Genomic DNA, 16,703 nt, shown 5'->3' on the forward strand with positions numbered 1-16,703 from the left:
TCCCCAACATGTTCAGTCTGTGTGTACATTGACAAGTGGGATGGCCCAGTAAGAGCAGGTTTATAGTGAAACAGTGAGTGCTGAGGACCCAGCCCCACAGGTTGCACGTCTGAGGGTTATTTCAGATGAGCTCCAGTCCGGCCCTAGGGGCTGAACATGCATTAGCGGTTGCAGCACATTAGGTACACTGCTGAAGCACAAGTTCCAGTTTGGTCTTATCCAAAAAGCATCAGGTGGTCAGCGATCACTCTGTACTGTGAGCTATAGCAGTGTGTAGAGGAGTCACTTAAAAAGCACAAACATGCTCTGAATTAAGTTAGCAATGTTAGCCTACACACACTAGCTGCCTACACAGAGCATTTCATGTCGCTTTCAGATTAACTCGGGCCACTGCTACACTACAGAAGCTAAAGAATTCATGGATTTGCAAGCAAAACTAGGACTCCTTAAATAGAAGCAATAAAAACGTGGAAAACTTACCACAAAAGCTTACCTCATGTGTGAGCACTGCTGTGCTATGCGAAAGAGAAAGGTTTCTGAAGGAATGTTCAGCTTGGCCGCAAAGAAACACATATCTTAGGCGCAGTTAGCACTTGCAGAGTAACACTGCTCAGTTATAAGGAGATTGTTTTAATCCCCTGCTTGATACAGAACAGCTCAATCTGCAAGTTTAAGGACTCCTGAATAAAAATCCTCCCAAATATCCAATATGACCAGCACAAAGACAACAAAGTCTGTACTAGAAGTCTGATACTTCCGAAGGTACTTCCACAGATCTAAACAAGCCCCGTATTTGAAAAGACAGCTTCAGAAGGGTAGTTCTGGTAGCATTAGGGGCCCTGCTAAACAAACAGCTGCCATGACTAATTAGGTCAGCAGTTTATGAAAGTCAGTACCCTGCCAAAGCTTTAAGAGGGATGAGGCAGTGCATTATGACTTCAGAAAACGCCATTACCAAGCAAATCTGCCACAGAAAGGTTTCCTCCCGAGGGCAAGCCGCAGGGTGCCGCCACTTCCAGCACCGCTCACCTTGGGCAGGCGGGCGGGATCATGGAGATCCTCGAAGCCATTCCAAACACCAGCCCTAGGGAAATCTGCATCAGAACCGAAACAAACAATAGGGGCCATCAGGAGCATTTCCAATCTAAAAGAAAACCAGTCTTTTCCACAGGGAAAAAGCTCCGCGGCTGCAGCCCGTCACGTCCCGCCGCCCGCCCCTCACGGCTCCCTGAGGCACTTCCTCACACGGAGGGAAGGCCTCAGCGTCCCGGCCTGACCGAAACGCCGCCTCGGCACCATGGTGCGAAACGCTTACACGTTAAAAAGTCACACACCGGCCCCTTGGACTTGATGATCTTAAAGGTCTTTTCCATCCTGGTTGACTCGATGATTAAGCCATTGCCTCACAGCCCTCAGGCGGCGGCCCTGCCCCGCTCTGGCGGGAAAGGTCTGGAAGCAGCCCCCGCCACAGCGCCTGCCGCTGGGTAAGCGGGGTCACGACTCCTAAACAGGCTTCAAATGTTCTCATTTCAAAAGCAGCACTTCACTCGTATTGCATAAAAAGAGTCAAAAGACATTATAAAGCAGGGACAGGTGTAATTGACCTTTCGAAAGTGATGATTTGTTCATAAAATAACGCGGTTTTATGAAGCTCCCCTGCAGGGAGCTGCCTGGCTCTGGGAAACACTGAACAAAGACCCCAAACACATTTAAAACCTTTCACACTAGAAAGACACGGAAGCAATGTGGTAACAACAAGTAGTAACCGATATTATGACTTGGTTAAGGTACATTGTTTCTCACCAGTTTGTATACACTGTCACAGTTCTCCATCATAGCAGCCTGCCTTGGGCGGTACTGGATACCCTCCATCCGACTAGAGAAACAGGTTTTATTACAAGTTCTTGAGACATTAGCATATGCATGACTGCCACGACAAGGCAGAAAAGAATGAAGATCACTGAAAATGTGGTTCTGATCCAGGCTTACAGCATCAGAGTCCACTGGAAAGGAATGAGTAAAATATCAAGCCCAAAGAATAAATATGCAGAGGAAAACAAAAGGATGGCTTGTGCCTAGCCTACAAAGGGACGGGCTTTTTACTAGGACACGTAGGGACAGGCCAAGGGGAATGGCTTTAATCTGCCAGAGGAGAGATTGAGATGAGCTCTTGGGCAGAAGTTCTTCCCTGTGAGGGTGCTGAGGCGCTGGCACAGGGTGCCCAGAGAAGCTGTGGCTGCCCCATCCCTGGCAGTGTTCAAGGCCAGGTTGGACACAGGGGCTTGCAGCGACTTGCTCTAGTGGAAGGTGTCCCTGCCCGTGGCAGGGGTTGGAGCTGGGTGAGCTTTAAGGTTCCTTCCAACACAAACCAGTCTGTGATTCTATATTCAGTGTTAGACATACACTAAAACACTTAAAAACTAAGTGAGAGAATATAGTTAATGGTAGTCCACAAATTAATATGCTTCTTGTGGCCCTAATCTATACTGATCAGCACCATCCTTTCATAACTATGCTATGAGGTTCTGCTACAATGTCTGTAATGTTTCAGTAACGCTATTTCAGCTTTTTAACCAGTTGTGTGGGGTTCCCCCTTCCCCCCATTCTCAGAGTGGAACAAACTCCCATCTACATCAAGAAGTCTTTATCCTTCCTCTTATTTTACCATGCAACTCACAATACCAGCCTGGGCAGATAGCATCTGGCATCTTCAGCTTTTCTGTAGTACGCAGCAAAGAAACAGCTCCTAACATGGCCTTTGCCAAAAGTGCAAGTCATGCTTGTATGGAAGTGTGACAAGGAATCAGAAGTTCAGCTTTGAGGATATCATCTTTTGTTCTGGAAACTGAAATCAGATTACACCTACTGAATGCAGCGTGGGATTTTATTTGGGGTATTTTGGGTAGAAGGGCACAGGGGATGGAGTAGATAAGCCCAGTAAATTTTTCTTGTAAAAACAGAAAAGCGATTCTTTGCTTTTCCTGTCCTCTGAGTCTCCTCTTGGTTCCTGTATCAGTAGAAAATACCATGCTAAAATATCTGTACTCTATAGTATGTAAGCAAGGGTCAAGCTAATTGTAATCTCATTGAGAAAAGCATGCCACCCCCATCCCTGGAAGACAGATGCAGCAGAGTACTGTACTATTGCAAAGGCCACATGTCTGTATTTTAATAAGTTAGAAGAAATCCAGATATAGAAGCCATAGAGTCACTGAAATGTTAACAAGTTAATATATTTTAAAGCAAATATAACAGTGTACACATAAAAACCATTTAATACAAAGTGAAAACCATTAGATGCACCTACTAATGCAGATTTTTGGTTATTTTCAGCTCTTTCACTGAAACTTGGAAACAATGCTCTTCATTTCAGTTACACCACCTGGTAAGTAATGAAACTGATCTACAGCAAGCATATCACTGCCTTTTCATTCACCTGGGAAAGAAACGGCACCACTGCAACTGATAGTTTCTCCAGAAGGGCATCCAAACGAAACAGGCTGTGCATATCTGCCCCACTTGCTAAGCTATACAAGAATGTGGATTGATTGATTGCTGCTTCTGAATAGTAAAGCTCAGTAAGTGCATCCTTCTGTACAAAAACAAAAAAATATTAAAGTGACAACATAGAAAACTGGCAACAGATAACCATGTCTGCCTAAAATATACACATATGGTACATCATTATGGGCCATGCTGGCCAGTACGTGAGTCTGTTCAGGAGCAAAGCTTTAATTGCACAGATTAGAAAACTGAACAAATGCTTTTACAGAGCAAAGCACAAGCTTTGGTTTATGCTTAGACAACGAACATTAAACCTTCCATTTTTATTATAACATCTATTATGAAAAATGGCTCCTTTCACAGCTACATGCGATAGTTGTTTCTCTATGAATAAGCACTCCATTCCATACAATGAAATGAAGCTCGGTGTCTTATTCAATGAGCCCATTCGCTGTATCTAAGACTGGGAATCCATTTAACTTTATGAAAAGCTACTGAATTACAAAAAGTTTGACTTATCTCCTTCACAATTCCCCAGCCCTCCCCCCCTTTTTAAAATGCTGCATATATAAAAATAACTCCAATATGGCACAAAAGTGGGATTCTCAAGGGAAGATAAAGGATAAAGGGGCAAAGGGAAGCCTCCACTGGCAACATCAAATTGCATTCAGTCCAAGAAGAATTTGCACCCTATACAAAATGAGCTTCCCTGTGTTCCAGTTCTTGGATCCTTTTTGGTCTTAGTCTCTGGTAAGTAGGCTTCAGATCTGCGGGGTGAGTATCCTCTGAGCTAGTTTTTTGTTCATTTGTGTTTTGTTCAGGATCACCTGATGGAAGTGCAGAGCTCCTAGCCGGTTTCACAGTATTATCCTGGTGAAGCACAGAGCTAGCACTGGCTGGTGCACAAGCTTTAGCAAAAGGACCCTCTCCATTTTGTTTTGATTTGTTAGAGGGTGGTTTATAAAATGTCCCTGGGGGTGGCTGCAATGTTCTTGGTGCCCTGAAGGTAGCAGGAGGATTGGCATCAGAACTATTTCCTTCTGTTGCTGTCCTTCCTGACCCAGCTGAAACAGAATATGGCTTACTAGGAAGAATGGCATTAGCTGAATTGTTACCAGTGCTGCATGATGAAGATAAAGCACCTGCAGTTCCACTCTCAAGCGCTCGGTTCTCCTGGGGCACATTAGTCACAATCATTGCTGTCCTTGCTGTGATATCATACTGTTTATATTGCTTGTCCCAAGTTTTACGCAGCACCTGGGTGTCGTAACAAGGAAGTCTGCAGCAGGTATTAGCAGCAGGGAGTGCCTTCACCTCTGAGACTTCTTCAATAGTAGGGCTCCTGCCAAGCTTCTCTGGACTTACTGCTCCTGCGTTTCGTGAATTTCTCTCATTCAAAACACAAGAAGGAAGTATTCGGTCCACAGGTAGGCTCAGAGGCCGAGTAGCTGGCTTTGTCCTTGGAACCCGCAATGGAACTTTGGTAATCTGACGGGTAGGTTTTGCAGGAAATAAGTTAGTTTTAGAGCTGTCTTCACCTAGAGAAACAAATGAATCGCTGTCTCTCTCTGAAGCTGGACTCACAGCATCACCTAGAAACACACAAATAATGTGACTGGATCTTTGCATCACGTATAAAGAAAAGTCAGCAAGACTTTTGCCAACAGGATATGAACTTTATTAATGATCCCCCAACAGCTGGTACTTTAACGGGATAACAGTTTTTAGGTATACCTTGTACATATACTAGGAGTATCCTACTCTAACCAAATGTCAGCATTTCAGCATCAGTAAAACATACTGGACAGATGTACGAGGAAGACACAAGGAGAAAACAGGCAAAGAGACACTACACCTTTTTTGACTGGTGCTTTCCCATCCCTGAGTATTTTCAGTTTTAATATGTTTCAGAAAGTTGCACTATTCATGACTGAACTGGTAGCACCAGCTGAAAATTGGTATAATTAAAAGGGATCATCTATAGTTACTCCTAAATAAAGTAGATGAAATCATAGCTACATTAAAACGAACCACTGTAGCACAGGCAAATAAACAGGAAAATATCTTTTAGAAGATTGATAGGTTAGCAAACCTGGCTTCTTTGGAGCAGAAATATTAACATCCAAAAGGCTGGCAGCTGATGATTCTGTCAGAAAATTATTCTTCCCAGAGCCATCTAGTTTAGTTCCTGTGAGTGGCAATGATACATATTCTGAGGGAAAGCAATGGTCAAAACATGTTGATTGCTGGATATTGGTTTGCAGCATCTTAGTGGACTTCAGAAATCCACAGTCACTGCATAATTTCCTTTTTATTTTGTCAAAGGGAGAAACTAAAACTCTTGCCAAATACTTTAAGCTCTGATTCTAAAAACACAGGTTTCTTAAAAGCCTTTAGAAAGATTTAATTCTGTTGCTCTTACGAAAGATAAAACTGTATTATCAAGCACTGATAAGCAGGTTTTATCACTTGCTTCTGTCTAAATTGAAGAGCTGCATGTGCTATAATCTAATGCATCCATGGCTGCCTACTCACCCATCCCAAGATTAAATAAAAGCACACTAACCAGTTACAGATGTATCTACTTGTTCTTTCATATTCTTGCTATTGTTTGATTCCAAAAATGATGCAGCTGTTTCTGAAGCTCTGCTTTCACTTGGTGTGATCAGAATACCCTGTTAGCAAAAGTCAGAGCAGAAGTAAATGAGAAGAAAAGGCACTCTGTAACAACAAAAAAAACAAACCACAAAGATTTAATAGAAACAGGCTCTGAAATGCTGCAGCATTTGTCACAGAAGTTAAGATGGCTCCAGTAACATTGCAGCAGCAGCACAAGGAACGTCACTCACTTCCTTTACAGCAACAAATGACTTCCTCTGCTGCTGTGGCTCCTTGTCTTCTGCTGATAAAGCAACTCTGACCATAAGGGCAGTTTCTTCAGGCTGAGATATGTTCAGAAGTGGTTTCAATGAAACATCAAATATCTTTTCATAGTATGTTATGAGCAGCTCCACTACCCGGGCTTGATAAGGGTAATCCACAAGCGATGACAAAGAAACTGTAGCATCCGTTTGACGTGGCCTGATCAGAGTTGGGCCAAATATTATGCCAAGGTTGCTGGCTGACATTTTATTTTCATCACACTGTTCCGTAACCCTGCATAAAAAGGGGAAAAAACCCCACCAAAACCCCAAGAGTTAAAGAGTTTTACTACTACAGAAATATTTCTGATATTAAAACATTATATTTAGACATAAGAGGCTGAAAGACAAATACTGAAGGTGCATTTGGTAGGCAGGTAGAATCATTGCAGGCTACGTTTAACAGCAGCTTGGATTAAATGCTTTCCACACAGGGTGTTTTTCTGTCCCATTTGGTCAATGTTATTTGTGGCTATTTGGCATTGCTGTGGTTGGGGAAAAGAATGTCTCTCTCATCCTAAGCAATAATAGCTGTAGCCCAACATTACTTATTTTTATTGGTAGTCATCAACTTGGTACATCCTCATCACACATCATCATACAGTCCAGCATTCAGAGGACAAAGAAGTGAAATGTAACTGCAGAATGGTCATTAACAGACATGATACAAGTTCCAATTTTCTGTTAATAGCCACCAAATCACTGCCCCATCTGGGTCATATCCTGATTGAAATCACACCTAGGTCCCTGCAGCTGCCACTAGGTACTACTTGCTAACTCCAATGCTAGCACAGAATCAAGAATATTGGAGCTCAACTCTTTCCCTCCTTTCTTTCAATTTTCTAGTCTTCTTTCACGCAAGAATTCATTACACTGGAAAAAAACCCAGCAACAGAACAACATCGTTTAAGGCATACGTGACTTCTTCCTCGACAGCCATCAAAGAAGTACAAGAGTTTCCTAGTACACAACATGTAACAGTTTATTTTTCAACATCAGTTTTCATTTGAAGTCTTCTCTCACCTGTGAAGGTGTCCAATAAGGTACTGAAGAGTGTTATAGTTTGGTACAGGCAGTTGTTTCAGAAGATCTTTAATTTTAATGATGATCCTATTCAGTTCAATACAGATTGACTGTCTTTTCTTTGATTTGGGGCTAGCTTGTTTAGCATCCAGCTCCTCATTCACATTCTGGCTTTCTTTTGCAAGTCCAATAAACTCATTGTAAAGCCGAAACAAAATCAAGGGTTCTGGAAGCTGAAGAAGAACGAACATTTCAGAAGCATGCTCATGTCTGAATTGTAACTTTGTTGTTTCCTTCCTTTTTAACTTCACCTTTGTCTGGTCTAGCATCTTTTCTTAAATGATGACATTGTTTAATCCTCCATTAGCTCAAACCACAGTTTGTCAAACCCAATCCCAGGCAACAAAACCACTCCTCCCTACATCTTCTTCAGATGTCTTTTGCTAGCCCTTTCCTGCAATAACTTCAAGACTGAGCATTTATCAATACAGAGTTCAAGGAAGTGATTGCTGTGAGGGAGGGTGTTACACTGCATATGCACAAATACCACAATAATAGAGCAGTTATTTACTTTTTTCAGTCTTTGACAATATATGATGTGGTATCAAATTTGGTCCATAATCCATTATTTAAAATTGGATTTCAGGCCACATAACATTCATTTTTCATTGTGCTTTAAGTATTCTCTCAGTATGAAAATGAATGCTAATAATCATAAGTTATGATCCCTATTCAAAATACAGCCCAGTGCCTCAAACTGGTACCCCAGTCTGATACATCTAATATGCAACCTTTTGACTTAAGTAGGCAGAGTGCATCTTTGTAAATTTTCAGAAGCACTTAATGGTGGTGATCATGGGATTGGGATGTTCATCTGTGACAGCCAGTGTAAGGTAGAGGACAGGACCATGCAGCTAAGGATTAGTTCTTTCAGGGTTAACAAGTTTTCACAGTGACTCAGGAATTTCACTGGGCAATATCACAGCTTCATTCTTTCAGATACATACTGAAACTGTTCTAGAAAACTCCACCACAAAGCTTTAAAGCTCCGTTTTGAAAGAAAGAGGTGGATAATTCCTCTGTAACAAACACAGAATCATGACCATTACGACTGCTTAATGAAATTTGTTAGTATATATAAACAGCAATATATTAGCATCATCTGCCTAATGGGAAGATGGGAGTGTTTTCAACATCATGTAAGACAGGCCAAATTCAGTAACCAGGAACATTTTAGAAATCAAAGCTTCACTACAAGTGGATAACCCAACGCTTGTTCTGCATATAGTACTAGTACTTAAAGAGACACTATGCCCATGTGGAATTGTAATACAAGCAGTTTTCCCTGCCTCTGTCACAGGCTCCATGTGAAAATAAAGCAGCCTCCTGCAAACGTACAAGGCCCTCATCTGCTGCAGGACTACCAGAAAGGCTTTTTTTTGTTTTTCCCTCTTGTACTGAAGAAATGTACTACACTACTTTGGATTTCCATCTGACCTCTCAAGTGCATACCTGGCGAAGATACAGCTTGAGAACATTGCTGATATCGTGCGCATAGAGTTCCGAGAGTTCGACCAAATCCTTCCCATTTTCAAAAGCTTGACAAAGCTTTTCAACTCTTGATTTGGCTCCATTCACACGATAAATGCCCTAAAATTAAGAGACCAGCACAACTCTGTTTTAATTTGAAAGGCCAGTGTAAAATACAGATGATATCAACAGTACAGCATTAACGTCTTAAGAGATTTCCATTTTAAAGATGGTTTGTAATGAAGTTCTATAACCGAACTTGAGCATACCTTGACATTCAGTGCTCTGCTTTCAATTTCTGAGGTACACTTTTTGATGATGAAAGGAATGCCATCAGGAACGTTTTTAGCAGCTTGGGCAAATTCCACACCAAACAAGTGAAGCCTTCCATGAAGTTTTTTGTGCCCACATTGAATAGCTAAAGTCTCTAAACATTTTTTATGGCATGCAAGTGAACACTACAGGGGAGGGAAAAAAAAAAAACCACATGGTTTGATACAATCTAACACCATAAGAACTATCTCTGCTGTTTGTCACCCCATATATGAGCAAAGATTTATTAGTCTGTTGTGCTTTTGCTTTGAGTTCATCATGATCCTACGAGCCATAATTACTGTACTTTTTTAATAGGCAAAAATAATGCAAGTTTCCAAATCTCCTGACTTTACATAAATCCCAAGCTTTTCAACTTACCTCCTCACATTCAGCTCCATGAAATACCACTAAGCTGTCACATTCTCTGCATTTAGATGGAGCTCTCAGCTTCCGGAGCTTGTGTGTTTGTGCTGCTTTGGACATATTAGCGTTTCTAAAAGGTCCTGGAGAATTTGCAGTTTCAGATGTCATATCATTTAAACCTGGAGAGAATTTCTCTGTTACAGTCATTCTAATATCAACTATTGAGATAAGATATTTATTCTGATTTTTAGACAGAATTCTAAGCAACAGAAACTATCAAAGTAATCAGAAACATTTCAATCACAAGGAAGCAAACCAATGTTAGAGTTTACATCACGGACACTTTAACTGTCAGATCATCTTACATAAAAAGTGGAATCAAACAGGAAGTTTTTATTTTTAAGTGTTTCAATCTTCTCTTGTGTTAATGGCAACTAAAACATTCAGACATTTAATTCCAACTGCTTTGCTGCTCAGGCAACTATTAACGAAAGTTTCATTCTGTGTATTTCAGAGCCTTGTACTAGAGGGTGAGAGATGACATTAGTGTTGCCCTGTGCTGTTTCTGAAGTACTTCACAGCAAAATATTTTCTAGAGAATTCCAAAGCAGAATTCTAGAGAACATCTAAACCAGTAACTGATGCTTTTTGTGAGCAATTTTTTTCAAGCAATTTACTTTAAAGGCTACCAACAACTCTGTGAACCAAAATCCTTTGTTTTACAGATAAAAACTTACAATTAACACACACAGTTAATTGCCCAGAAAGGTTCTGGAAAACTCAAGTATCGATTAAACAATACCACTCCAAGAGGAAGTTTACATTCATTAACATGTTGCCATGCCTTAAATCTGGATCTAATTAGCACTGTTAACCACAGGCTCATTCCTAGAAGGCAAAGTACACATTTAGGAAATAAGGACTAACCAAAGAATTTCCTGAAGGCTCTAGTGAGCAAGTGCCACAAACACTGCAGAGCTATTTATAAGTACTGCAGACATCCCATAGAACTATTTCTGATAATCCAGTTATTCAGGTTTCAGTACCTGTGGCAACATTGTCTTTATATGGTCAAAATTAATTTGAAAATTAGGAATGGTCTGGTCAGATCTGGGACAGACGTTACCAAACTTGCTTATCTAAGTTGAAAAGGGTAAAATCCCAGTTATTACCCTAAACATTTGGATCTACTTCTTTCCAGTTTGCCAGTTACCAAGTCTCTGTATCTGCTTAGAAGTGATCTTACACACCTCAGTGCCATGCGGCTAATTTTAAATGCACATGGCTGGAGGGAATGGTGAGTGGATCAATTATGTTTACCTCAGGAGGGTGAAGACACTAGAAATGTTCAAAGGCTGCTCATACACTTAATCTAAATGTACAAAGACAATTCTGCACCACTTCATTAAGATGACCTGAACATTATTCTTCAGCTCTCAACCTCAACTGGCTGCACACTGTATTGAAAAGCAATGCTGTTGGCAATCACAGCCTTGTTAATGCACTTTTCTCTTAAGCACATTAAAAACAAAAGCCACACTCTACAACAAAAAGCATGTTCTAGGGACTTCAGGTATGGAAACAACATTACCACAGTCTGAAGGAGATGGTGGCTCTCTTTCATCAAGATCATCTGCAGATGACATAGTACCAGTGGAAGGTGTTCGGGGAAGTCGTCTTTTAAAGTCCCCTAGCAGATGAGAAACATTTTCAGGAAGCTGTAAGTATCAGTTCCACCCACCTGCTCATTTTCATTACAGGCTCTATCCAACACTTGCTAAACTAGCACTGTCTTCATTAATGTAAAACAGCCCAAAGAAAAGACTTCAAATGGAGGACAGCAGTGAGTGTAGCTGTACCTGGGCTAGCAGATGGAGAATCCATGGATCGTGACTCGCTGCTTCCCCCTGCGCTTTCAGAGTCACTGCACATGCCTCCACTCTGGTTGCCAACTGACCATGATCTGAATGGTGGTGGCCCTCGTATTGCTTTTGAAAAGAAAATGCACAAATTGCAAGCGTCAAGGACAAAATTACATTATTATTTGAAGACTATGATTATATTGAAAATAGGAAAATACTGCAAAAGTTACACAAACATGCAATACAGTGACAAAAACCAAACCACAGAATATAGTCCTCTAAAAGCCTCAGGATGTAAGAAAGTGAATTTCAGAAATTGACACTTGTGCTTTTACAAGACCTGAAATCAACACAGTACTTAAAAAACCCCTATGGATTCTGAATTGCTCAAGTTAACTGAAGTAATTTAGTACACTGAGCTTGACAGTACTTGCTGTTTGAAGTGCATCTCACCTTTCTTGTCAAAGAATCTCGACATATAGGCAGTATTCCATTTGCACTCAAGTACAGAACTGTTTTTATAGGCTTTGAACTTTAAAATACCTTTTTTACCCCCTTCAGTGCTTCACTTCTGACAGTGAGACACCAAGGACCTGGGGTTTTCTAGTCTTTTTTGTTTAGAGACTAAACTCCAGATGAAATACAGAACTACCTTGGATATCTGTGCTGCTGGAAGATCTCTTCTCTCCAATCTTTTGTGAAGGATGATAAATTGGGCTTCCCACATCATCTAATGTCTGAGCAGGAAAGTCTCCTGAATACTGAGATAAGTTACCATGGGATGTATGGACACTGTTGCTTGATTGCTTATTAAAAACCCTTCAGAAAGAAAAAAATTAATTTGAAGAGTGAATAAGATAGAACTAAATGAGAAACAGTGTGTTTTTTTTAATCCATGGGCACTAAAAAAGCTTCATTTAATTACTGCTTGCGAACATACACATGTGTAACTTCAAAAAACCCCACAAACTGGACTTTAAAAAGACAGAAACCAGCAAATCTGTTCATCTAAAGATCAGAATAATTCAGAGGCCATTGCATTCTGCTCTTATTTCCTGCAAAGGTTTCTCTGGGCAGCCGTGAGGACCATTTGCCTATAAACAAATAGGGGTTAAAATGCTGTACTTTTTAAAGTATGGAACATATGTTGAAGCTGCCAGAGAGCTTATAAAATCTGCTGTCAAGATAGGGATAGGAAAGTGTTAACAGTAAGTAATGTAAAATGCTGAAGCACCCTATGGACAAAATGGTCCGCCAGCCAAATTTAGCAGTCAGGAAGCTATTCCTTAATCAGTTCTCTCCTAACCAGCTGAATGAAGTAAAGACTTAAAAACATTCAAGTTTGCATTTGTCCAAGCTACTGTCCCTTAAATCAATGCAGGCCTAAGCAAAAACAGTGATCACTTCAAGTCCATGAAGAATCACAAGGCCACGACAAAGAAAACAAAAGGCAGGGAGAGAGGAAGAGAAAAACCACTCTCCTATAAATCTTTAGCAGTAAATAGCTGTGAGAGCACACAAAGAGTTTGAAATTTCATGCTCATCAGTTTCTCCTCAGGGAGCTGCATAGTTAAATCTCTCTCAGTCAAAGTTTATGAGTATAACCTAAATCAGTCTTAAAAGGCAGGAAATTTACAGACAAGAACTAAGAATCTCAGCTTTAACTTTGAATTTCCTGGCTTTTGTTGGTAGAAGTCTGACTCAAGCTTAGGTTTTTTGTATTTAGCTTCCTTTTGAAAGACGATGACGACACTTTCCTGTAGAACTGTGAAACATGCAGATTGGAATGGATATTCTGGTGCTTTAGTGCCAAGAAGGCTATTTTACAACAAGTTAAAGGTGCAAAAGCATTTGGCACACTGACACAGAGGGGTTGTCTTTTTTGTCTTGTAGTCTTTACTTCCACATTAGCTGGATCTTTAACAGATTAACGTTAAAAATCCCATTTCACACAGGTTGGAAAAAACCAATCTCTAACGTAGGGACATGTGGACTTTAAGCTTTTTTTTAGTTCCATAGCATGAGACTAAAATCAAGCACCACTTCCTGCCAAGAAGTTGCCACAGGTAAAGAGTGTGAAAGAAGGTATGTAACAGTAAGGCCTGCAGCACAGGGAAACTACCTCCTCAGGCTTCCTAAACTGGTTATCAAATCCTACTGCCACACCACACTAAAATGTACATTTTTTCATATTAACCAGTATCTACATTACTATAACAAGAAGACAATTCTTGCACAATTGCCAATGTCTTAACAAGTCTTACTACACAAAATGACATTCTGCTTTGGAATTTGAAGTCAGGTTTTAATGTCAACATTATATATATATATATATATATATATATATATAAAATCTGCCAAAAGATAAGTCAAAGGAGTAAAGAATTGTAAAGCATGGTAGAACACCAGGATTCCTTTCATTCCTCCAAAAATCACTGTTGCGCACACGTGCTTAGCATTTAATTCTAAACCAAGCAAACACCACCTGTAGTCTGGGACTTACCCATCAACCTGGGAACTCTGGGTTTCAAAAGAACCTGGTTCAATAGGAATACCTTCCTTTGGCAAACTTTTCACAAACTCCAAATACTGCTGACCAGGGTCATAGAGTTTGGCACTTTCACAGAGGGACTGGCAGTTAACTGGAAGAGATACAACCTGAGCGTGCTGCAGCTGGAACAGGTTAACTGTTGCCTGTTGGGAGAAAACCACTTCAGTATTTGTAGATCATTTACTGCATGTTTCACTTGTACATTTCTCTACCCAAATTCATATCCCAACAGGAAATTATTTAAACAGTAAGAGTAGGTAAAATTATAGTAACATTCGTAGGGGTGGACTTCGTGCAAGATTCCTCAAAGTCAACTGCAAAAGCTTCATCTATAGCATAGGTACTGGTATTCCTCTTCTCTCGGGTTTATTCAATGCTCCAGGTAGCAAAGGCAGTTCCAATGGCCTCCCACTTTGGGTTGAACAAGGATTCAAGGTTGAACAAGGATTTTTGCTACTAAAAAAGCATTTTTCACACTCTGGGAGGAATTTTAGTCACCACTACAATGATGAAATAGTCAGAATTCCAAACCCAGACGAGGTCCGTATCACCTCAAGACAAGAAAGGAACAAAACTCTGTCCCAACAGAACAGGTTAACTGAACACTTTGTTAAATGACATAAAACCTCTAAAATACTTTACAGCACAATGCAGAGACCAGGGAAAGGGACATACACGGCTGCTTCTTCAGCTTTGGAGTTGCAAAGTTGTTTGCAATTTAGATATACTTGAACTATCAAGTTTGTCTAAGCTTTCTACTTATGGGTGGGTTTTGGGGTTGCTTGGGGAGAGGTGTATGTGCATGTTGTTTCTTATTTCCCCCCTCAGCATTACATTGTCTTTGTCTCATCTAAAAAAAGTACACATCTATTGGTATAAAGCACTCTTAAAGCTTCTTTAAAAACTGTGTACGTACATACACTGGCTTGACAATTTTCTTTGCTTATTTACATGCGTCAAATTAACACATTAAATTAGGTGCAATGGATCCTGTAGTAACTGAACTGTCATCAAGATTAGCAGGCTCCATGTTGCAGCATGTTAATGTCCATTCTGTACTTCAGCCAAACATCTTTCCTAATGCACTGATGAAAGTAATGGGAATAGGAGCTGTACTCTTAAGCACCAGAGTGACACTACTGCCATCAATATTCTTAGAGAGGTTCTACAAGAACCGAGTAGCCAGGGTTCTTGCACAGCAACAGCTCATAAAAACCCCAGAAATATTCAAGACACGTATAACACACCTTTGCCTTTTTAAACTCTTAACAGAAAGAGCACACCACAAACATATTAAAAGTTTTCCTTCTTTTTCTATTGGCTTGACCTCTGTCCTTTGACAGCTTTCTATTTTAAGCAGTTAACGCTGTAGATGGGACCTCCCCTTAGTCTTAATATCTCTGTGCCAAACCTATTTTAAAAAGCATGCTTACAGCTTTAAGAGTAAGATCACACTGGTAAATCAGCTCCCGAAGCTGTGTTAAGACATCACTTTTAAAGCTTTCCAAATAACTCCTTTTCTCTTCAACCTCTGCCATGCTTGATTTATAGTGTTCATTGGCCTCTTCAGCCTAGAGGGAACACAAGTAGAAAGGATTGATGGACTACACACCTTGAAAGCAAGAGAAAAAAAAAACCCACACAAGATGCTTGTAATTGGAAAGCCCCATTGAGGATAAAAGCCCAGAAGAGCATAGCATCATTAAAATTAAGAATTATGAACAGAACACTGGCTCAAATGCTCCCGTTGGAAAAGCATGAGTAAAACTAGCGTAGCCTTAATACAAAAAGCAAGGAACAAAACCTCTTACTTTTTGAAGAGCTTCCTCTTCCAGCCTTCGTTTTTTTTCCAGCTGCTTGCTGAAATCTTTCACGAAGCTTCCACTTGAGCTCAGCTGTTCCTCCTCAGCACGAGCAGTGCAGGATCTGGCCTTTTCATACTCATCTTGACGCTGTGTATATAGCGACTTTGCTTTCCTGAGAGAAGCTTCCAGCTCTTGCTGCAGAATACAACAAAGGAAAAAAGCAAAAGAATGGATTTTTTAAATTTTCCAGTTATTTAATGTGATGTTTACAGAGGTCTGTACACTGCAATTCAAAGTACGTAGTCATAGAAAGATAAACTTACAAACACAAGATTGCCATGAGGTTGACAGTTACATACTATATCCAACAAGCCCTATAGATTCAACATACAACTTTAAGTGCATAACAGCCTAGTTTGAAAGTTTCATCCCTTTCAAGAATTTTAGATTTTAACTATTACATACGAAAGAAATACCAACCATTTTTTTCTGCTCTCGCTGCCAAAGCTCCTTAATATCTTTCCTTTGTCTGTCCAACTCGTTCTTCCTTCCAAGAAGAGGCTAGATAGGAAACATTAATAGAGTATGTCAAAGACTTACAGGCGAGTCTGTTCTTTTGAATCATGTGTGCTATACAAAGCTTTTTAAATACCTAAAAATACCTTGGTCTTTCTCTTTTAAGCTTACCTGCACAAATTTGTTAGACTGGAGAGCAGCAGCTGTTTGTTGCCAAAGCTGATTGTTCTCAATATCATTTTGAAAAGCATTAATGAATATTGATTGGAATGGCATATAATCCTAAAATTACACACAACAAAACATTAGTGGT

The 16,703-nt window shown here is 40.2% G+C and overlaps 1 protein-coding gene across 7 annotated transcripts in view; it reads right to left on the reverse strand.

The window, feature by feature from the left end:
- Nucleotides 1–3,142: 3,142 nt before the first annotated feature.
- Nucleotides 3,143–16,703, reverse strand: part of ARHGAP29 (Rho GTPase activating protein 29) — a 49,401-nt gene continuing 35,840 nt past the window's right edge. For 2 of the 7 annotated variants that reach the window (XM_030496315.1, XM_030496321.1), the window contains 16 exons: nt 16,562–16,672; nt 16,355–16,435; nt 15,881–16,069; nt 15,503–15,640; nt 14,022–14,212; nt 12,171–12,337; nt 11,516–11,644; nt 11,248–11,346; nt 9,672–9,835; nt 9,248–9,436; nt 8,961–9,098; nt 7,449–7,681; nt 6,354–6,660; nt 6,071–6,179; nt 5,597–5,716; nt 3,143–5,096 (listed from right to left, as the gene is read on the reverse strand). In XM_030496315.1, the coding sequence (XP_030352175.1) occupies nt 4,195–5,096; nt 5,597–5,716; nt 6,071–6,179; nt 6,354–6,660; nt 7,449–7,681; nt 8,961–9,098; nt 9,248–9,436; nt 9,672–9,835; nt 11,248–11,346; nt 11,516–11,644; nt 12,171–12,337; nt 14,022–14,212; nt 15,503–15,640; nt 15,881–16,069; nt 16,355–16,435; nt 16,562–16,672 (3,267 nt within the window). In that variant the 3' untranslated portion in view covers nt 3,143–4,194. The remainder of the gene's footprint in view (nt 5,097–5,596; nt 5,717–6,070; nt 6,180–6,353; nt 6,661–7,448; nt 7,682–8,960; nt 9,099–9,247; nt 9,437–9,671; nt 9,836–11,247; nt 11,347–11,515; nt 11,645–12,170; nt 12,338–14,021; nt 14,213–15,502; nt 15,641–15,880; nt 16,070–16,354; nt 16,436–16,561; nt 16,673–16,703) is intronic. The other 5 variants (XM_030496316.1, XM_030496317.1, XM_030496318.1 and 2 more) reach the window with 5 other exon arrangements.

Source organism: Strigops habroptila, chromosome 8 (genome assembly GCF_004027225.2).
Source record: "Strigops habroptila isolate Jane chromosome 8, bStrHab1.2.pri, whole genome shotgun sequence".
Classification (NCBI taxonomy): Eukaryota; Metazoa; Chordata; class Aves; order Psittaciformes; family Psittacidae; genus Strigops; species Strigops habroptila.